We start from the raw sequence: 16,507 nt of genomic DNA, 5'->3' as shown, positions 1-16,507 counted from the left end.
GCATTGCTAATTTTTAAAAAGCATGCATTTAATCAGTATGCTACACACCTGTAAGACTGTATCCTCAATAAGAATAAGCATTGTTTGATTTATACCCATCTGCTCCTGTGGATCCTCTCTGAATCTGAATCTAATCTGAATCTCTGGAGAAGATGAACCTAAAATGAAATACAACCACAGGTCATTTGCAATAGTGTTATTGCTTTGCTTTAACAATGACCCAAGGCAATTCACTCACACATACACATACACAAAACTGTAAATGGTTAATAGTGAAATATGCCTAACTTTGGTACTCTTCAAAAATGCAAATTAAAATAAACAGATACATTTTACTTACCAGTTTGGCAAAGATTGCATATATCCTGTGTTGGATCTAGAGAGAAAAAGTCATCTTTTCTAGGAGGCAATATATGTCAAAATCTGACACGTGTTCATCCTTTAAAATCAAATTAATTTTAACTGCTTATTCTAAGGAAATAATCAGAAAGGTAGGCAAACACATGGAGAAACATCAAACATTATCAAATCATTATGTAAAGGTACATTCATATGGAATAAAGGCAGCAATTTAACAGGCTGAGGTAGATCAATATAACAAAGAAAAAATATATGTAGGACAATACTAATTATTAAAAAACATATTTATATTGGTACACAAATGTCTAGAAAAAAACACAAATACTAAACACTGGCAATTGTTAGGCACTAAATTAACAGAGAAAAGTAAGCGATGGGATCTTTCACTTTCTACATTATATAATATTACACTTTAAAAATGTTATACTTTTAATAATTAGCAAAATAATTAAGGTCTATCCACCATTTGGAAAAGGGAAGGGAAGAAAAGGGAAGGGGAAGCAAAGGGAAAAAACTCTGTTGGAATATTAAAACAGAAATCTAACTTCTTCCTAGTGGCATTTTATACATCATAAGAATACATTTTGGAGGCCAATATTACACAAAATCCCTTCCAATTACATGTAGGAAAAACTGTTCCAAGATCAAACTGTAATTTGCCATTGGGGTATCAGGTGAGATGATGTACAGCGAGGACTTTGTGAACCACAGTTGACCCTTGAATAACAGGGACTGGACTACCTTAAACATGGTCCACTTAAACAAGGATGTTTTTTAATGGACACACATTCGGCCCTCCACATCCGTGAGTCTGGCATCCACAGATTCCACCAACCCTACATGAAGTCGTGTACTGTGTTTACAATTCCCAGCTGGTGGAGTCTGTGAATGTGCAGTACACAGATGTGGAGGGCCAACTACGGAACTTGGGGATTTGGGTGTATACAGGGGCTCCTGCAAACAGGCCCCCATGGATACCTAGGCACAAGTGCACACACACAGAGTTCCATGATGGTTAAGACATTTTCCTTCCATCCTACACCTATTTCCAGATATTCTCCAATAAAAAATGGCTCACAAGAAGAATCATAAAAGGAAATAACCCACTATTTGAATGGCTTTCTGCAAAACTGATCTTTCTGAACTGCAACAATCAGTGATAGATTTTTCTGGAAGTGTAAATATTGATTTAGAAGTGGACTCAGGAGGTTTGGAGAATTTGTAAGTGAAAGGCTCTTTTTAAAAAATATATACCAAGGATACTTGTACTTCAATTTTAGTCTGACAGAATCAGACTAATTATTAAAAAGTATTATTCACTTTGCAAATAGGAAAGTTCAAGGGTTAAGTGGGAGATCTCTGAGGGGAGAACTGCTATCCCAACGCTACTTCCACATTATCAGTAGCCCTCTTTAGGAGTCATAAACATCTTCTAGAAGTTACAAACCCCACTGCTATCCTTATAACAACAGATCTTAAGATCTGTTACAGATGCCTGTAAGAAATTTATTCTGTGTAAAGTTAAAGAATAAGACTAAATATAAAAGAAGTTAATAGAATAATAATACTTGGAAAATTAAAGGGACTACTTAGTGAAAAGAATTATTTCTCACCTTTACTGGGATGGAGACTGAACTCAGATCTAAGAGATGTGTCTTGATTAAAAAGCAACCTTTCAAAAATAAAAAAGATGGAATAGATGTTATGATGTTTCTTAAACAAAGACTAACAATTCAACTGGCATTTAAGTTTTTTTTCCAGTTTTACTGAGATGTAACTGACATATAATATTGTATAAGTTTAAGTTATACAATGTGATGATACACAGCATGCATTGCAAAATGATTAAGTGAATAAACTTTTAATATAGTTCAATGTAAATGACTCATAAAAATTATAACTAAATTTGCTAAAACTCCTAGTTATACCACTATTAATATTCTATATCAGTGCATTTTTTCAGAAATATAGTCTTTAAATTAAAACTTATCCAAGATGACTCATGCACCTATGGGTACCTAATTTTTGACAAAGGAGGCAGGAGTATACATTGGGGCAAAGACAGCCTCTTCAATAAGTGGTGCTGGGAAAACTGGCGGCTATGTGTGAAAGAGTGAAATCAGACCACTTCCTAATGCCACGTGCTCAGTCACTCAGTCGTGTCCGACTCTTCGACCCCCTGGACTGTAGCCCGCCAGGCTCCTCTGTCCATGGGGATTTTCCAGGCAAGAATACTGCAGTGGGTTGCCATTTCTTCCTCCAGGGGATCTTCCCAACCCAGGGATCGAACCCAGGTCTTCCACACTGCAGGCAGATTCTTTACCATCTGAGCCGCCATGCAAGCCCTCCTAATGCCACACAAAGATAAACTCAAAATGGATTAAAGACCTAAATGTAAGACCAGAAACTATAAAACTCTTAGAGGAAAATATAGGCAGAACACTTTATGACATAAATCAGAGCAAGATTCTCTATGACCCACCTCCTAGAGTAATAGAAATAAAAGCAAAAATAAATAAGTGGCACCTAATGAAACTCAAAAGCTTTTGCACAGCAAAGGAAACTACAAACAAGGTGAAAAGACAACCCTCAGAATGAGAGAAAATAATAACAAAGGAAACAACTGACAAAGAATTAATTTCTAAAATATACAAGCAGCTCATACAACTCAATACCATAAAAACTAAAAACCCAATCAAAAACTGGGAAAAAGACCTAAACAGACATTTCTCCAAAGAAGACATACAGATGACTAACAAAACACATGAAAAGAGGCTCAACATTGCTCATTATTAAAGAAATGTAAATCAAAACTACAACGAGATACCATTTCACACCAGTCAGAATGGCCATCATCAAAAATTCTACAAACAATAAATGCTGGAGAGGGTGTGGAGCAAAGGGAACCATCTTGCCAGTCAGAATGTAAGTTGATACAGCCACTATGGAAGGCAGTACGGCGGTTCCTTAAAAAACTAGGAATAAAACCATTATACGACCCAGCAATCCCACTCCTAGGCGTATACCCTGAGGAAACCAAAACTGAAAAAGACACATGTATCCCATTGTTCACTGCTGCACTACTTACAGTAGCTAGAACATGGAAGCAACCTCGATGCCCATCAACAGATGAATGGATAAAGAAGCTGTGGTACATATACACAATGGAATATTACTCAGCCATAAAAAGGAGTGAATTTGAGTCAGTGTCTAATGAGACTATTATACAGAGTGAAATAAATCAGAAAGAGAAATATAAATATCATATACTAATGCATATATATATGGAATCTAGAAAGATGGTACTGACAGATTTATTTGCAGGGCAGCAATGAAGAAACAGACATAGAGAACAGATGGACATGCGAGATGTGAGGAGGGAGAGAGTAAGATGTATGGAGAGAGTAACATGGAAACTTACATTACCATATGTAAGACAGACAGCCAACAAGAATTTGCTGTTTGACTCGGGGAACTCAAACAGGGGCTCTGTGACAGTCTAGACAGGTGGGATGGGAAGGGAGACGGGAAGAAGCTTTGGGAGGGAGGGGACATGGGTGTACCTATGGCTGATCTTGTTGATGTCTGACAGAAAACAACAAAATTCTGTAAAGCAATTATCCTTCAATTTAAAAATAAATTTAAAAAACTTATCCAAGATGAAAATTAAGACTTATTCATGTGCTCTGTTCTTTTTAAATAAGTACTCTGTTATTTTTTGATATTTTGGAGTAAGGGGCAAACATCAATATAGTTTTTGAACAGAAGTGAAATGAGGAGATGATATGAAGGAACCAGCGCTGGTGGGTTTTCTTCATTCACCTTTCTCTACATCACAGAGAATTTAAGATCCCAGGGTTAAATTCAAGTGTATATTTTCAGAACATAAATTACAGAAATTAAGTTTTGGATTCACATCTTACTATGTTCTAGGCAGCACCAAGGTAAAGAGAAAAGACAGTCCTTGTTCTCAAGAAGCTTCAGATCTGGCGAGGGATAAAAACAGCAAAGATATATCATGGCAAGTATGCTACTAAGCAGAGCATTGTAAGTATGCTACTATATCTCATTCTAAGTATGCTACTAAGAATTTATCTTGTTTAAAAAATCTTTAAAGAATGAAAGAAAATGGGCAAAGGATTTGAAAGACACTTCTCCAAAGAGGATATACAAATCAGTTCAGTTTAGTCACTCAGTCATGTACAACTCTTTGCAACCCCCTGAACTGAAGCATACCAGGCTTCCCTGTTCATCACCAACTCCCAGAGGTTGCTCAAACTCATGTCCATCAAGTCAGTGATGCCATCCAACCATCTCATCCTCTATCGTCCCCTTCTCCTCCTGCCTTAAATCTTTCCCAGCATCAGGGTCTTTTCCAATGAGTCAGCCCTTTGCAAAAGGTGGCCAGAGTACTGGAGCTGCAGCTTCAGCATCAGTCCTTCCAACGAGCATTCAGGACTGATTTCCTTTAGGATTGATTTGTTTGATTTCCTCGCAGTTCAGAGGACTTAAGAGTCATCCCAAAAACACAGTTTAAAAGTATCAATTCTTCGGCACTCAGCTTCCTTTATGATCCAACTCTCACATCCACACATGACTACTGGAAAAACCATAACTTTGACTAGACAGAACTTTGTTGGCAAAGTAATGTGTCTGCTTTTTAATATGCTGCCTAGGTCTGTCATAGTTTTTCTTCCAAGGAGCAAGCATCTTTTAATTTCATGGCTGCAATCACCATCTGCAGTGATTTTGGAGCCCAAGAAAAGAAAGTCTATCATTGTTTCCATTGTTTCCCCATCTATTTGCCATGTGATCTTAGTTTTCTCAATGTTGAGTTTTAAGCCAGCTTTTTCACTTTCCTCTTTCACTTTTATCAATAGGCTCTTTAGTTCCTCTTTGCTTTCTGCCATAAGGGCGGTGTCATCTGCATATCTGAGGTTACTGATATTTCTCTTGGCAACATGAAAAATGCTCAAAAATACTAAGCATTAGGGAAACCATAATGAGATACCACTTCACACCAACCAAAAACAAATAAACAAAAAACAAAAACAACAAGTGTGGCAAGTATATGGAGAAACTGGAACTCTTGTACATTGCTAGTCGGAATGTAAATTGGTACAGCCACTGTGGAAAACAATATGGTACATTCTCAAAAAATTAGACAGATTTAACAACTGAGAGCAGAGACCTGAATTTGTACACTTATGTTCACAGAAACACTATTCACAACAGCTAAAGGGTGGACATTGACAAGTGTCCACTGACAGATGAGTAGATAAACAATGTGGAACCTACATACAGTAGAATATTTTTCAGCCTTAAAAAGGAAGGAAATACTAATACATGCTACATCATGGATAGACCTTAAAGACATCATATTAAGTGAAAAAAGTCAGACATAAAAGAACAAAAATGGTATAATTCCACTTACATGAGGTATAGAGAGTAATCAGATTCATAGAAACAGAAAGCAGAATGGTGGTAGCAAAGGGCTGAAGGCAGGGAAGAATGGGGAGTTATACACAGAGTGTCAATTTGAGAAGATGAAAAAATTCTAGAGATAACTAGCAGTGATGGCTGCACAACAACGTGAATGTATTTTATGTCACTGAATTATACACTTGAAAATGGTTAAAATACTATTCTATATTATATATATATATATATATATATATCTCACCATGATTTAAAAAAAAATGTTTTAAAATCTTCCCAGAATCCAAGAAAGTAACAATGTACTAAGGCATAAATATATGATTTGGAATGAGTTTTGTTTTTTTTTTTACTCATTTTACCTGTTTATGGAAAACTACAAATAACAACAAATAAAAGACAATAGTACACTCACCATCCGAGTGAAATAACTATCAGTACCCAGCCATTATTGCTTCCTCTATAACCCTTGCCATCCTCTGCACCCAGTGTGAGTCTCTTACTAGATTATTTTTAAAGCAAATCCTGAACATCTTATTCCATTTCATCTGGAAATATTTCAGTATTCAACTCTAAAAGATAAGGACTCTTTTAACATAACCATAATAATCACACCTTTAAAAACAGCCGAAACTACATGCTTAAAAAAGCTAATAACTACTTAATATTAATAAACATTATATGGTCTATAGTAAGCAACCTCTTTAATGGCTCTCAGTATTTACACCCTTGTATATGGTATTTATCCTTGAGTATGGACTGGATCCAGCAACTCTTCTCATAAACAAAACACAGCAAATAGGTTGGGATGTGTCCTCACTGGCTTCCATCCTATCCTCTCATTCTCTTGCTGCTTCCCTCTTGTGGAAGCCAGCCTGCCATGTTGCAATGCCCTTTGCAGAAGCCTACACAGCAGGAAACTAACGGGAGGCTCCCATCAACAGAGAGGAGCCAAGGACTGAAGTCAACAGCCAGAGAAGGAGCTGAATCTCACAACCTCCGTTCGGGTAGTGGCTCCTTCTCATGAAACCGTGAGGTGAATGCAGCCTTCTGAGTCCTTGAGCCTGATCATTAGTCAAGCCACTCCTTGACTCCTGAACCACAGAAACTACACAATATGTTCACTGCTTTAAGAAGTTAATACGTTTTGGAGTAAGCTGTCATACAGCAATGTAAACTAACAGAGAGATTGCAGTCAGATTTCCCTGTCTCTTTTTACAATGGTTCGTTCATATCGGGATCCAAACAAGATACACACATTGCATTGGTTGCATGTCTCTTAAGTCTCTTTTAAAATCTGTAAGTTATACCTTTCCCTGCCCCTTACAATTTATTTGTTGAAGAAACTGGGTTGTTTTTCCCATATAGTTTCCCACATTTAGGATTTGAAGACTGCATGTCATTTCACGTGTTCGTCTGTCCTGTATATTTCCTGAAAACCAGTTATTAGATCGAGAAGTTTGATCTGGTTCAACTGAGGAGGCAATATGTGTACTTTCTACAGGAGATAACAAAGAATGTGTTGAGAAAGGCAGGCACGCACATACCATCTTTCACTCCTCCTAGGCCTTGGGTCTGGAACATTTTCCCACTAAAAGACAGAGTCCTCCCAGCCTGTACTGGACTTACCACCTTGTGTGGGAATACACTTCCCTGTTTAGCCTCAGCGTGTACTCCTCTGTTCTGTTGAAAAGTGTGTGTCATACAGTAGTTGGCCAACCCCACTGCTCTATGTGTCCTGTGTGGAGTGAGGATGAAGTCCTTCGACCAGTGGCACCAGAGGGGAGTGTGCAGGCCAATGACCATGCATCAGCTCAAGAGTGACTGCTGGCCATGAGGGACTGATGCCCACTACTGCAGCTAATCTTGCTCCATCTCTTCTCTCGGAGTTAACAGCTTTCAGAATGGTACTCGGCACCATTCTGTTTTAATCATTGGAGGAGTCATTATTTTGATATAGATCCTGACCCAAAATGTTGCTTTCTTTAGCTATTTTAGTCCAGTTATTCATTGTCTCACTGTATCTTGCTTTATATTTTTCCCTTCTGCAATTGTATCCTTTATAACAGGTATTTATCTAGACAATTCATGAGGACAGTGCTAGTCTATCTTAAAGGACAAAATGAACACTCATTTTGCAGGGTATTTTATTCAATTAGCCTTTAAATGCACTTATAATGTTCAGAGAATATGATTTGACCTGAACATATACCTAAATCTATATAATAATGAACTATCCTAGAAAGTGGTTCTGTTTAAATTTATTGAACAGGATTAGTTTGAGATGTATTCTTTAAATGTTGTTGAGCAGTAAATATTTACCAGAGGCTGAGACAGAAATTAATGATTGGTAAAGGGTTCTCAGGGCACATATAAGAAAAATGAATCCTTGCTGTTGTTCAGTCACTTAGTCGTGTCCAACTCTCTGCAACCCCATGGAGCAGCACGCCAGGCATTCATGTCCTTCACCATCCCCCAGAGCTTGCTCAAATCCACGTCCATTGAATCAGTGATCCCCTCCAACCATCTCATCCTCTGTCAAGAACAGAGGACAGAGGACGAGATAGAGAATGAATCCTGCCTCTTAGTAAACAAAAAACAAGCAAACAAAATCTTTTTAGTCAGCGATTTAAATTCTTACAGATTAGTAGCAACACCTACCAAGCCATAAAAGAAACTGGATGCATTTTCCAGTTTCATAAGGTTAGGACCAAGTCCAGGCTCTCAGAGTACTTTTCAGACACAGTTATGGCATCCTCATTCTTTGAAGGCCTTGCTTTATGTAATTCCACTGGTCGTCAAATCCTTTCTCAGATTTTAGCAAAAGCACCTTAATAGCTGCAACATTTAAGGATTATTTAACTATGTGAAACTGTATGTTTTGCCTGTTCTCAGGTCTTCTAAGACCTATTTTTCTCTTGTCGGTCAAAGTTGGAAGCTTGGGCATGAAAAACAGAATAAATTGCATACAAGTAAGCAAAGAAGATGCAGGAGGGAAAAGTGCAATGGCATTCAGCTCCAGCAATGCTTAGACTTTACTGTATTTCCATACCAATAAAAAGAACACTAATTTTTAACCCTGAGCTATGAGGTCTGAAAGAATGATGTTTATATGGCACTGCAGAGAATCATTTCAAAATGAATTAGAGGGGGAAAAAAGATTGGTTAGCCATGACAGTGAGCCATCTATAGCCTAGTTCTCCCGTGATTACAACTAAAAACTCTAGTAGAATATTTCTTAAAAGCTATCTGAGTAATCTGAAAAGTAAACAATAGCAGGTAAACTGGGGACTGAAACTAAAAGCTAAATAACAACCTTGTAGTAAGTGAGTCTCATGGTTTGCTTGGGTTTTTTTGGTTCAGTTTTTTGCTGTTATTTTTCTTTGTTTCCAGCTTTGACCCAAAGCCTAAACCTAGAACTGCACAGTGGGCACAGATACCAAAAACTTCAGAAGAAATCCTTCCTAGCTTTATCAAGAAAATTAGAGAAAGGGCCCCCTGAACACCAGAAGGTGTGGGGGAAATCCTTGAGTTTTGCCGTTTTCTCTTTTTAGCTTTAGAGCTATACTGCTACCAACTATGGTAGCTTGGACACTTAAACTCAAGAGAAAACCTGTTTCTCTCCTCCTAGAGGAACCATAATCCCAAGAGTATGAAAAGAATCTCTTATTTTCTTCTCTCTTGTTTTTTTTAACACTTTGCCCTGAAGATGGCCCCAGCTGCAGGAAACTACAATGAAAGGCTGACACTGAAAGAAATCCATCTTTCCGGTCATATAAACCCACATGTGGGGGTAGAGGGAGGAGAGGGTGCATGAAAATCCTGGAGAAAAGAAAGCAGGGAGGAGGACCATCTAATTCTGTATGTGATCCAACATAAGTCTGAGGCATTCTTAAAGGAACGATGCAAAGAGATAGAGGAAAACAATACAATGGGAAAGACTAGAGATCTCTTCAAGAAAACTGGAGATATCAAGGGAACATTTCATACAAAAATGGGCACAATAATGTACAAAAATGGTAAGAACCTAACAGAAGCAGCAGAGATTAAGAAGAGGTGGCAAGAATACACAGAACAATAAAAGAAAGGCCTTAAAGATCTGGGTAACCACGAAGGTGTGGTCACTAGCCTAGAGTTGGACACTCTGGCATGTGAAGTCAAGTGGGCCTCAGGAAGCATTATTATGAACAAAGCTAGTGGAATGATGGAATTCCAGCTGAGTTATTTAAAATCCTAAAAGATGACACTGTTAAAAGTACTGTACTCAATATGCCAGCAAATTTGGAAAACTCAGCAGTGGCCAAAGGACTGGAAAGGGTCAGTTTTCATTCCTATCCCAAAGATGGGCAATGCCAAAGAATGTTCAAACTACCAAACAACTGTGCTCATTCCACATGCTAGCAAGATAATTCTCAAAATCCTTCAAGGTAGGCTTCAATAATACATGAACCAAGAACTTCCAGATGTACAAGCTGGGTTTAGAAAAGGCAGAGGAACCAGAGATCAAATTGTCATTATTCATTGGATCACAGAGAAAGCAAGGGAAGTCAAGAAAAATATCTACTTCTGCTTCATTGACTACACTAAGGCTTTGACTCTGTGGATCTCAACAAACCGTGGACAATCCATAAAGAGATGGGAGTACCAGACCATCGTACCTTACTTTTCTCAAGAGAAATCTGTATGAGGATCAAGCAGCAAAAGTTAAAGTTTACATGGAACAGTGGGCTGGTTCAAAATTGGGAAAGGAGTACAACAAGGCTGTATATTGCCACCCTGCTTATTTATCTTATATGCAGAGTACATCATAAGAAATGCCAGGCTGGATGAAGCACAAGCTGGAATCAAGATGGCCAGGAGAAATACCAACAGCCCTAGATAGGCAAAAGATTCCACTCTAATGGCAGAAAGCGAAGAGGGACTAAACAGCCTCTTGAAGAGGGTGAAAAAGGAGCATGAAAAAGCTGGCTTGAAACTCAACATTAAGAAAATGAAGATCATGGCATCCAGGCCTATCATTTTATGGCAAATAGAAGGGGAAAAGTGGAAGCAGTGACAGATTTTATTTTCTTGGGCTCTAAAATCATTGCAGATGGTGACTGCAATCATGAAATTAAAAGATACTTGCTCCTGGAAGGAAAGCTATGACACACCTAGACAGTATATTAAAAAGCAGAAACATCACTTTGCCAACAAAGGTCCATATATTCAAAGCTATGATTTTTCCAATAGTCATGCACAGATGTGAGAGTTGGACCCTAAAGAAGGCTGAATGCTGAAGAATTAATGCTTTTGAATTGTGGTGCTGGAGAAGATTCCCTTAGACTGCAAGGAGATCAAACCAGTCAGTCCTAAAGGAAATCCAACTATGAATATCCATCGGAAGGACTGATGCTGAAACTGAAGCTCCAACACTTTGGCCACCTGATGCGAAGAGCCGACTCATTGGAAAAGACCCTGATGCTGGTAAAGACTGAGGGAAGGAGGAGAAGGGGACAAAAGAGGATGAGATGGCTGGATGGCATCAGTGACTTAATGGACATGAAGTTGAGCAAACTCTGGAAGATAGTTTGGAGGCTGATGTGCTACAGTCCATAGGGCTTCAAAGAGTCACAACATGACTTAGCGACTGAACAAGTCTTAGGCTCAACTCTGAGCTGTCCACATGCAGAAGAGATTCAAAAAAGCATAATAAAGGCTTAGAGAATTGAACTATGATATTAACTACTTCCCAAATTCCAAATTAACCCCTGAATGGTACATGAGCCAGACAGACTCAGACAGCATAATAAAGGCTTTGAAAATTGAACTGATGTAACTACCACCCACAGAAGGCAATAGAATGGGCAGTCAGATCTAATCAGACTAACTGTCTCTTACAACAAACAAAAATCAACACCCTCTAGCAGATTTTAACAGGAACAAGAGTACAAAATATAACATTCAAAATATACAGAATATTATGCAGAATTACTCAACATGCAACGAAAAGGAAAATCTGACTAATTCTTGAAAGAAAAGTGACTTTACTTTCTAAAGTTTGATATTAAGTTGACTGTGTTCCTTCCCTTACCACCTCATTGTTCCCCTTCCCTTTCTTAAAGCAATAGTGCACAACTTAGATTATTTTTGCTTAAAAAACTTGAACGAAAAACTTCATGCCACGGATTTTTTTCTTTTGCAAGGCACCTGTTTATCACTTTGTTCAAAAGTAAATGTTCCCCTATGCTTTTGAAATAAATTTCCTTTTGTAATTAAAAAACAGAAAAGATAACAGATTTGAATGTCCCAGGCTGTCCAGTCCAGATGCTGGAATTATAAGACAAAGATTTTAAAACAGCTATTTAAATAATTCTCTAAGAGATAAAGGTAAACATTTATCCAACGGATGACAATGAAGTTCTCAGCACAGAAATAAAAACTATAAAAGAGAATCCAATGGAAATTTTAGGAGATATAATTGCTGACAAAGGTCCGTCTAATTGAAGCTATGGTTTTCCCAGTAGTCATGTATGAAAGTGAGAGCTGGATGATAAAGAAAGCTGAGTGCCAAAGAATTGATGCTTTTGAACTGCAGTGTTGGGGAAGACTCTTGACAGTCCCTTGGACTGCAAGGAGATCCAACCAGTCAATCCTAAATATTCATTGGAAGGACCAATGCTGAAGCTGAAGTTCCAATACTTTGGCCACCTGTTGCAAAGAACTGACTCATTGGAAAAGACCCTGATGCTGAGAAAGACTGAAGGCAGGAGGAAAAGGGGTCGACAGAGGATGAGATGGTTGGATGGCATCACATGACATGAGTTTGAGCAGGCTCCGGGAGTTGGTGACAGCCCAGCTTGCTGTGGTCCATGGGGTCACAGAGTCAGTCACAACTGAGCTTCTGAACTGAACTGATTATCTAATACCTGAAATTAAAAATTCACTGGATGGTCTCAACAACAGAATGGATATAACATAGGAAAGGCTAAGTGAATCTGAACACAAAGCAATAGAAATTATATAGTCTGAAGAACTGAGAGAAAAAAAATGAAAAAAGTTAATACAGCCTCAAGGATCTGGGAAACTATCAGAAGGTCTAGCATCCACATCATTTAAATCCCAGAAAGAGAGAAGAAAAAGAATGGTACATAAAAAATATATGAAGAAATCATGACAGAAAACTTCCCAAGTTTGGTGAAAGATATAAGTTTATAGATTCAAGAAACTCAGGGAACTCCAAACAGGAAGAACACAGAGAAAATCATTACCAGACATGTCATAATCAAACTTCTAAAAACCAAAGATGGAAGGAATGGAAGCAGACAGATTTTTAAAAGATGATATATTACACAGATGGAAAATGTCATTTAAATGGGGAAGGAGGTGCTTGACTACAAGGGACAGGGAGCACAAAGGAGGATTTGGTTTTTTTTTAAGTAACAGAACTGTTCTGGATCTTGAGTGTAATAATTATTATGACATCACGTACTAGTCAAAATGGTCCCCACATACCATTAAGAGCAAATGTTACTGTCTGTATATATAAAAGAACCAGAAATCTGAATACCATCCTATACTGCCGCCCAGCTCTCATCCTCCATATCACGTCAATCACCATTTCCTACCAAATTTACTTTCTAAAGATTTCTCAGATTTGTCCTTTTGCCTCTGTTCCCACTGTTTCTGCCTAGCTGAGTTTTCATCATCCCAGTCTGTTACTGCTTTGATCCCAAAAGCTAACCTGAATGGCCGCACTTTGCAAAAGGTAACCCATGCTCTAACAGTATCAACTTTAACCCAGACACTTGTGAGAAATGCAGAATCTCAAACCCCACTCTAGAACTCCTGAAATTGGAATCCACCTTTTAACAGGATTCTGAAGTGATTTAAAGAAATAAAAGACTTTTCATTGGAATTTACAAATCCAGGGCATGCATGAGTGAATGAAAATCTGATTATGTTACTCCTCCACTTAAGATCTTACAGACTCATACAAGCTATAAGAAGCCTTACATGACCTTATCCTACCTTTCTCTCCAACCTCATCTTTCACCACACCTATCACGACATTTAACATGTCAGTAATACTTAACTGTTTGCACGTTCCAGCACATATAACACATTGCTACGTCCCACCACGACACCTTTACCCAGGCAATTCCCTTGGCCTGAAAACTTCTCCATCTGACTTAACTCCTATCCACCTTCATGCCTCTACTCAGAAGCCAACCCTGTATAGCAGATGGGAATCCACCTGTCAATGCAGGAGACACGGGTTTGATCCCTGGTCTAAGAAGATTTCATATGCCAAGGGGCAGCTAGCCCCCTGCCACAACTACTGAGCCGGCGCCGGTGTGCCAACAGCCTACGCTCAACAGGAGAAGCCACCATGATGAGGAAGCCCGTGCACCCCAACAAAGAGTAGCTCCCCAGTGACTGCAACTGGAGAAAGCATATGTGCAGCAACTCAAGGGAACCAAACATAAATAAATTACAGAAGTCAACCCCCTCTGAGCTCCTAAACCAGCCTGCACCTACCCCCAACCCTGAACTTGCCACACAATATTGAAATGATCTGTTTATGGCTTTCCTGGCCTGTAGGTTTCTCAAAGGCAGTGGCCTCTTCTCTTGTATCTTCTCCCCGTGTCCAGCACAGAGAACTAGCTATGTTTTGATGAAAGAACTACCATCTTCTCTTGATTCTTATAAAGCTATCCATCTCCACTTTGGCAGTAGCCAGTTCCCCCATCACACGATCGTTTCTGGAAAGTATAGGAACTGCCCCTTACACCTGAGTTAGGAGTCGCTTGAAGCGTAACGCATGAAGGGTTTAGACCCAATACTTTTGTACCTGTACAAAAGAGCCGCAGACTAAGAAAGCGGGCTTTTTTAAAATGCCATAATGGTGGCTCAGAGGTTAAAGCGTCTGCCTCCAAAGCAGGAGACCCGGGTTCGATCCCTGGGTTTGGGAAGATCCCCTGGAGAAGGAAACGGTAACCCACTCCAGTATTCTTGCCTGGAGAATCCCATGGACAAAGGTACCTGGTAGGCTACAGTCCACAGGGTCGCAAAGAGACACGACTGAGCGACTTCACTTTCTTTTCTTCCAGTGCCAGTTAACTATAAAGCTCATTCGGTCCTAGGTGGGGGGTATGGGGAGGCTTTGCGGGTCTTTACCTACAAAGTTCTTAGCTCAGGCCTGGGCGCCCCACAGGCCCTACTCGGGCCTGCACGCAGTCTGGCTGGGCACACCTCCCCCTCAAATCTCCGAGGGCCACCCGCCGCCAGGGCCCCAGCCCAAGGGCGCTCACCTTCTCCCGGGCAGCGCCTCCTCCTCAGGGTCGCTCTCCGTCACGGACCCCTCTACCACCGTTTCATCGCTGTCCCAGTCTGCGGCCTGGGAGCCTTCTTCCATCTCCACGTCGCACTCGGAGTCTTTCTTATCCTCCTTCTCCAACTCCTCCATTTCCGCAAAACAAACAAAAAAAATGTTAATTAAAAAAAGTAAAAATCACAAAACAAAGATTGCTCTGAGGGCCAGGAGAAATTATGAGTTAATAACATTCTTGGCGGGAGACGGGCCTGTTCTGCGACTGCAGCGCCTTAGGCCGCGAGTGCGTAGTGAGGGAGGCGGGCGAGCGCCGCGGTGTGATCGCACGCGGCCGGCAGGGGGCGCCTCACGCGGCTGGCAGGGGGAGTCGCGCGCCGCCTACAGGGGGAGCCGCGCGCCGCACGTTGGCCCCGCCCCGCCCCGCCCCGCCTCGCCCCGCCCCGCCCCGCCTCGCCCCGGTAGTGGCGGAAGGCGCCGAGCTAGCGCGAGAGGACCCAGGGTTTCTCGATGAGCTAGGGAGTGGCTTGCTACCGCACCCGCTTTCCGCACCTTTGCTTTGGGGCCCAGCGGTCAAGGGACTGCAGCTGCGGCCTCCGGGATCAGACAGGATGCGTTGCCGCAGACAGACCGCAGGCCGAGCCCGCCTAACGCTGCCGCCAGAGCGGGAGAGCTGGGTCAGGTCCCCGTGCAGCGCCATCTCCGGGCTTGTGAGACGCAGACCCCGGAAGGAACTGTCGCCTCTGACAGACTTTTCTGAAGCCAGAATGTGATCTTAGCCCCGAAGAGTGCTTTTGAGTCCACCAATTGCTGCCTTTTTCACACCCACTTCCCCCCAAAGTCGCCTTAAGTAGGCAAAAGCAAAAATATTAATAAGGAGTTTTTAATCATCAGCTGATTTATTAATAATTGATGTATCTTGTATTTCTTCTCCCCCCACTCCCCCCATCAACTCTTTGGTTACCCTGGAATACAGATTGTGTAGGAAAGGCAGGTTAAATGCTTTATTTTTTTCCCTTTATTAATTTTTGTAATAATATGGGTGCCTGAGTGAGTGAGTCAGTGATAATCGCTCAGCCGTGTCCGACTGCAACACTGTGGACTGACTGGAGCCCACCAGGCTCCTCTGTCCATGGAATTCTCCAGACAAGAAATACTAGAGTGGGTTGCCATTTCCTTCTCCAAATATGGGTGCCTAGCAACATCCGAAAATTACCAATTATTATTTTTAAATGAAGTGACTAGATTTTTATAATTTGATTTCAGCCTGTTACAAAGTTTTAAATTCAAACTCATTTAAAACAAAGCCAAGTGAGCTCCACCTGCCCAGTAAGAGGAAGACTCCAATATGACAGGCTGCTTCTGCATCAGTTCAGTTCAGTTCAGTCGCTCAGTCGTGTC

General features: G+C 40.4%; 1 protein-coding gene across 1 annotated transcript in view; it reads right to left on the bottom strand.

Moving 5' to 3' along the window:
* The window catches only part of LOC120852613 (ankyrin repeat domain-containing protein 31-like), a 134,101-nt gene extending 118,760 nt beyond the window's left edge, over positions 1-15,341 (bottom strand). Inside the window, 3 exon segments of the mRNA XM_040225947.1 lie at positions 49-158; positions 1,974-2,032; positions 15,090-15,341. Of these exon segments, the coding sequence (XP_040081881.1) occupies positions 49-158; positions 1,974-2,032; positions 15,090-15,244 (324 nt within the window). The 5' untranslated portion in view covers positions 15,245-15,341.
* Between the last annotated feature and the right edge of the window lie 1,166 nt (positions 15,342-16,507).

Source organism: Oryx dammah, unplaced genomic scaffold (assembly GCF_014754425.2).
Source record: "Oryx dammah isolate SB20612 unplaced genomic scaffold, SCBI_Odam_1.1 HiC_scaffold_26, whole genome shotgun sequence".
In the NCBI taxonomy this organism is placed as follows: domain Eukaryota; kingdom Metazoa; phylum Chordata; class Mammalia; order Artiodactyla; family Bovidae; genus Oryx; species Oryx dammah.
The sequence above is the reverse complement of the archived record's forward strand: the minus strand, read 5'-3'. Positions and strand labels throughout refer to the sequence as shown.